This window comes from Phocoena sinus, chromosome 11, assembly GCF_008692025.1.
Source record: "Phocoena sinus isolate mPhoSin1 chromosome 11, mPhoSin1.pri, whole genome shotgun sequence".
NCBI classification, from domain to species: Eukaryota; Metazoa; Chordata; class Mammalia; order Artiodactyla; family Phocoenidae; genus Phocoena; species Phocoena sinus.
The window spans coordinates 72430902-72436901 of record NC_045773.1 but is presented as its reverse complement, the minus strand read 5'-3'; the positions used below and the strand labels follow the sequence as shown (position 1 = coordinate 72436901).

General features: G+C 51.1%; 1 protein-coding gene across 1 annotated transcript in view; it reads right to left on the bottom strand.

The window, feature by feature from the left end:
- Nucleotides 1-207: 207 nt before the first annotated feature.
- VEGFA (vascular endothelial growth factor A) overlaps nt 208-6000 on the bottom strand; it is a 64154-nt gene continuing 58361 nt past the window's right edge. The window contains exon 9 of the mRNA XM_032648915.1: nt 208-4507. Within this exon, the coding sequence (XP_032504806.1) occupies nt 4486-4507 (22 nt within the window). The 3' untranslated portion in view covers nt 208-4485. The remainder of the gene's footprint in view (nt 4508-6000) is intronic.

The window sequence follows — 6000 nt, the reverse complement described above, 5'->3', positions numbered from 1 at the left end:
AGACAGGGCCTGGCACAGGGGAAGAGGCCTCTCTGTCCCTCACCCCCACCACCGACTCTGAGTTCCCCTCTCCTCACCCAGCCCTGCTCAAGTCCCCACCTGTCAAAAAGCCTGTCTACCCACCACTCCCGCCAGTGCCAGCCATCACCTACCTCCATAGTCTTGGGATAAAACAAACCCTCAGTCACCAGGCTTCAGTTTCAACAATGTCAGTCAGATAACAAATGTTTATTGAGCATGTCCCAGGCACGTTCTAGGAGCTGGAGATACAATGTACAACATTGAACAAAACAGATAAAAATCTCTGCCCTCACATTGCTTGCATTCTAGTAGTGGGGGAAATAAGAGGAGGGGTAAATTTTAAAGCAACACTGTCCAGAACGGTAGGCACCAGCCTCATATGCACACTTGACATGTTGCTACTCCCAATTGAGAAGTTTGATAAAAGCAAAATACACATCAGATTCGAAGACTTAATACCGAAAAACATGAAATCTCTCACTAATCATTTTTAGATTGATTCGATGATATTTTAGATATGTTGGGGTTAAGTAAAATATATGATTAAATTAAACATCACCTGTTTCTTTTACCTTTCAACATCTGGCTCAGAGAACACTTTAAACTACAATACATGGTTCATTCACATCATAGTTCTATTGGACAGACCTGTTTCTAGAGTATGTTAGACGGTGGCATGTGCTATGGGAAAAAAAGAAGGATGGTGAAAAGAGGACCCGAGTGCAGAGGAGCCCGAGTGCAGGGTGTTGATTGTAAATGCAATATAGTCAAGCAGCCTTGCTGAGACGGTAACAAAACTTAAAGGTGAGAGAGCCACGCATGCCACATCTGGGGGAAGAGGACTCTAGGAAGAGAGGACCGTACGTGCAAAGGCCCTGAGGTGGGAGCGCACCCGCGAGGAACAGAGAAGCCAGTGTGGCTGGAGCTGAGTGGTCAAGGTGGGGTCAGAGGTCATTGAGTTAGGGAGATCAGGCAACACAGATGGTGCAGGGCCTTTTAAGGCCATTGTATGGACTTTGGCTTCTTTCGCCGAATAAAACGGAGTCTGCAGGGTTTTGAGCCAAAAGGTAATAAGATTCAGCTCACATTTTAACAGGCTCACTCTGGCTGATGAGAATGCAGGAGAGAGAAGAATCTGGAAGGCCAGTTGGAGGCTCAGGCAAATATCCACTTGGGATGACAAGAGCCCCGACCTCACAGGTCTTGTGGATTGTGTTAACCAGCGGAAGAGCCACAGGTGGAAAGCGCTTGGAAAATGAGCACTTAACTAGAACCAAAGCTGCAGGAGGGCAGGAACCTCGCCTCCCTAGTCCCCCCCCCACCCAGTGTGGCCAGGAGAGGCAGGGGGTGCCCTCCCTGATCAGCCACCGAAGTCACCTCTACCCTCCTCAGGGTGTCTCCCACGGGAGGATTACAACCACCTCCCTGCAGAGGTGCTCCCTGTTTAAAACCCCTCATGTGCTGCTCATCCCCAGGTCATAGGCTCTTGGCACCATGGGTGCGGCAGGCAAGGGCTATTCCTGCCTCTCTCTCCCACCTTCATCCCCTCACCCACTCCCTGCCTGAGTCCTCCCTCCATGCCTTTGCTCACACTGCCCCTTCTGCCTGGGATGTTGGCTTCAACCCTTCCACCCGCCCCTCCATGTTCTGTCTTCTCCTTCACACTCTTTAAGGGGCAGCCTAAAGGTAATATAATGAGCAGACCTCCCAGACTCCACCACCCGCAATCCGTCCCCACTCCCAAGCTGGATCGAATGCCCCCATCATAATTTATGTATTTTTCTATTTGTGGATTTATAGTTCTGTGTCTCCTCACCCACCCTCACCAGATCCTTGAGGGGTGGAGTTGTATCTTATTCATAACGGCATCCCTTGCCCTGGCACGATGGCTGGTGGCCCAGTAAATATGGTTTGAAGGAATAAAAGAGGCTAGAGAAGTGGATTTGGAAGCACTGTTCATAAACGCCAAAGACCCAGACAGCTTCCACCTTCCCCGGGCCTGCGGGAGAGCTGGGCCTACGCAGCAAGGCAGGGCAGGGAGTCCCCTCAGGGGCAAGTGGAACCGTGGGCCCACCTTCCAGAGGCTCAAGGAACTCCAGGACTACTACGTAAAACTAATTTATACCCTGGGGGTACAGGCCCCACACAAGCACCCCCTTCCCATTCCCAGCCCCCTCCTGTCCTCTGGGAAACAAGCTCAGAGACATGGCCAGTTCCTTCCCTGACAAGGGACATTGCCTGGATCACATGACTCCTGAAGGCAGCTCTACTCATCGCAGGGCCCTTGGCTCCTATCTAAGGAGCTGTCTCTCCCTCCCCCACTTCCACAGATGGCAGAAGATGAACGAGCTCCCCCAGGACGGGCCCAGCCAGAATGGAAAGACTCTGGCCCCCGGCACAATGAGGTGGGTCACCCCGTATCCTACACGCTTGGAACCCCTTTCCCAGACCTCAGGCAAATGCCATGTTTCCCATGGGAGGAGGGAAAGGGGGCAGGAGGAAGTCTGGAACAAAGATTCAATGGAGAAGGAGAAACCAGGAGGAGCTTTGAGATCAGAATTAAATTCTTTAATACAAAATGCTTTTTTTTAAGATATATCTGTATTTCTTTGTTGTTGTTTAAAAATAAATATGTACTACGGAATATCTCGAAAAACTGCACTAGAGACAAAGATGTGATGTTAATATCTTTTTCCCCACAATTATTACGGATAAACAGTAGCACCAATAAATAAATGATAACAAATATTAAAATTAAAAAAGGAGAGAGATTTAGTATGTAGAATTCTCTATTTTTTCTTGTTTTGTTTTTACATATAAAAAAACAGAATAGCAATGTCTATCAGAATCATATATACATAAACATATATATATATATTATATATATATACACAAACACAAGTTGCCAAATATATATATAGTATGTAGATGTATATTGAAACCTTATTTCAAAGGAATGTGTGGTGGGGAGCCAAGGGAAAGGGAAGGGCAGAACTGAGTGTTAGCAAAATTAAATATCTGCTCAGGACAAGCTGGTGACTGTCACCGATCAGAGCAAGAGAGATTGGAAACAGGAATTTTATACACAAAGACCAGTACAAATAAGAGAGAGCGAGACAGCAAGAGATGGATCTCATAAATAGTTGAAATTAAATATTAACCAAGAATACTGAAAAAAACCCTACTCTTTAATTAAATTAACTGTTTTAATTTCTAATTAAAAGGGCATATTAAATAACTACCATATATAAAACACTTCTCTTTTCTCTGCCTCCAGGGTGGGCACCGGGACCCTGCCCTGTCTCTCTATGCCGCAGGAAGGGTCGGGTTGGGGGATGGAGGTGGGTTAACCACTCACACACACACAGCCAGGTCTCCTGGGGGGACAGAACTAGTGGTTTCAATGGTCTGAGGACATCGGGCCCTCCTGCGCTGCGCCCGGGAAGCGAAGCTGGGAGAGGGCCAAGGCAGGAGGCCCTTCCCTCGGAGGATGAGCTGCCACTGGGCGGCCCTTCCTCCACCAACGTCTCTCTTCTCTTCGCCAAGGCATGTCAGTGGCCTCCTGGGCATCTCGGAAGCGGGTGAGAGGAGGTGAAGGCTGCCCAGACTCCTGAATCTTCCAGGCAAGTGCCCCTGGGGGCAAGATGCCCGTGCAGCACGTGGAGGGGTTCTCCAAAGCACAGCAGTGTCCCGAGGCTCCCCCAAACTCCTGGTCAGAGCCAGCGTCCTCGTGCCCTGTACCTGTTGCCTGTCTTTCTGTCCGTTTGACTCGGGATAGAGGCTCGGGGCCAGGGCTGGGTTTGTCGGTGTTTCCAAAAGCAGGCCAAATTTGCCCCCGTGCCCTGGCCTTGCGCGTCCCCAGGCAGGTGAGGGGACCCCGGCTTCCCTAAGAGGGATAAAAGATGATGCCAGAGTCTCTCCTTCCATCCTCTTCCCTGTCAGGATCTGGGTGGGGGTATTCTCCTCCCAACTCAAGTCCACAGCAGTCAAATACATCCAGTGAAGACACCAATAACATTAGCAATGTTAATTTAAAAAAAAAAAGAATATATATATTTTATATATATATATAAAATATATATATTTATTTTTATATATTTTATATATATATATAAACGTATGTATGTGGGTGGGTGTGTCTACAGGAATCCCAGAAATAAAACTCTCTAATCTTCCGGGCTCGGTGATTTAGCAGCAAGAGAAATAAAATGGCGATCCAATTCCAAGAGGGACCGTGCTGGGTCACCCGCCCGGGAATGCTTCTGCCGGAGTCTTGTGCTCCGGACCCAAAGTGCTCTGCGCACAGCCTCTTCTTCCTTCATGTCAGGTTTCTGGATTCAGGACTGTTCTGTTGATGGTGGTGGTGGTGCGGGGGCAGCGGCTATGGGTCATTCTGTGTCAGTCTTTCCTGGTGAGACGTCTCGTTCCCGAAACCCTGAGGGAGGCTCCTTCCTCCCACCCAGCTCACCGCCTTGGCTTGTCACATCTGCAGAGAACGGGAAACAGAGGCTGGGGGTTAGGGCCAGGGGAGGAGCCCCGGTGGGGAGGCTGCAGCCTCCCCTTCCTGCAGCCCGAGGCCAGCAGGGGAGAGGACAGAGAAAGCGCAGTCCTGCCTCTGGGAGAGTGGCAGCTACGTCCGGGGCTCCCAGTCTGCCCTCTGGAGTTTACAGTCTAGCTGAGACAAGACAAAGACAGAATGACATCTCATCACAAGCAACAAATGAACACGTCCCAAAGAACAGTCCCTAGTTGACATTTAAGAGCTGATAGGTGAGCAAAGTTGGACCAAGTTAATCACCAAAGCCTCCCTGCAGAAGGAGATGTTTCAGTGCAGTCCCTATGGTGCTGGTTTGGGGGAGTGAGTTGAGAGAGCAAAGGATAGGGCCTGAGCAGAGGCCAAGCAGGCCAGGAAGCTGGGGAAGTGAGGCTCCCAAGAGAGGCGGAGCCAGCAGGGCTTGGGGCCCTGGGAAGGTGAGAGACACACCTCCCCTCGCCATGCCCACCGTCCTGGCCTCAGCTGCAGGCCCCAGGTACCAGGCTGCCTTACCTTTCCAATATGCTATTTAACTTAGGGTCAGGGAGGCAGAGGGGACTCCTAGAACTTTCCCATCATGGCCCTGCACCTGGGCTGCTCGCCTTTTACCCTCCCCACTCGAAGAGAGGTCAGAGCAGGCCCTGCCCTTCTGAGAGCTTAGGAATGGGGATCCTAAGCCTCCTATTTGAGGACTGAAATTCCCCCATACAGCCAGGTGAGAGGATGGGTTCGGGTAACTTCAGTTAGCCCCCAGGTCACCGCAGACATCCCCCTATCCCATCACTGCAGAATGATCACCGTGGTAACCCTAAAATGGCAAATCCCTTATCTTCTCGGAGGTCCCTGGGAGATGTGAAGACCCCTCAGCCAGCCCTGGGGTGAGGCAGAGCCCCCACCCCAGCACTAGTGTACACTTCCTGCCTTCACGTACCGCCAAGATAGACAGAACCCACAGTAACACCCCCAGGGCCCGGTCCCCAGCCTCCCTGACACTCACAAGCCACAGGGACACGGGAGACGGGGGAGAGAGCTACACTCCAAGGACCCTGTTAACCAATGAGGCATCTGGATTAGCTGGGGGCACCCTGGCTCTGCCCGGGAATCCCCACAAAAGCCTCTCCTTCCTGGGTGAAGCTTACGCTGGCCCAGAGGGCTCCCTGCCTTTGAGCACAGGCCAGACGAGTATAAACACCAGTGAGGCACCAAAAGATTGCCAGCCACCTGTCACGGCCCCGTGCTCTTGCCCTCACCCCTGAACTCGGTCATGTATTCACTCACGCACTTGACACTTCCTTGGTCCCTGGTGTGAACAAGGGACAGAGGCACAGATGCCTGGGGTGGGAGTGGGGGGTCACGCAGATGAATAAAACCTAGGCCCAGGTGTGAGGAGCTCACAGCCTAATACTAGGAGAATGGGTGCGGCTCCCTCCCTCCACCCATCCTAG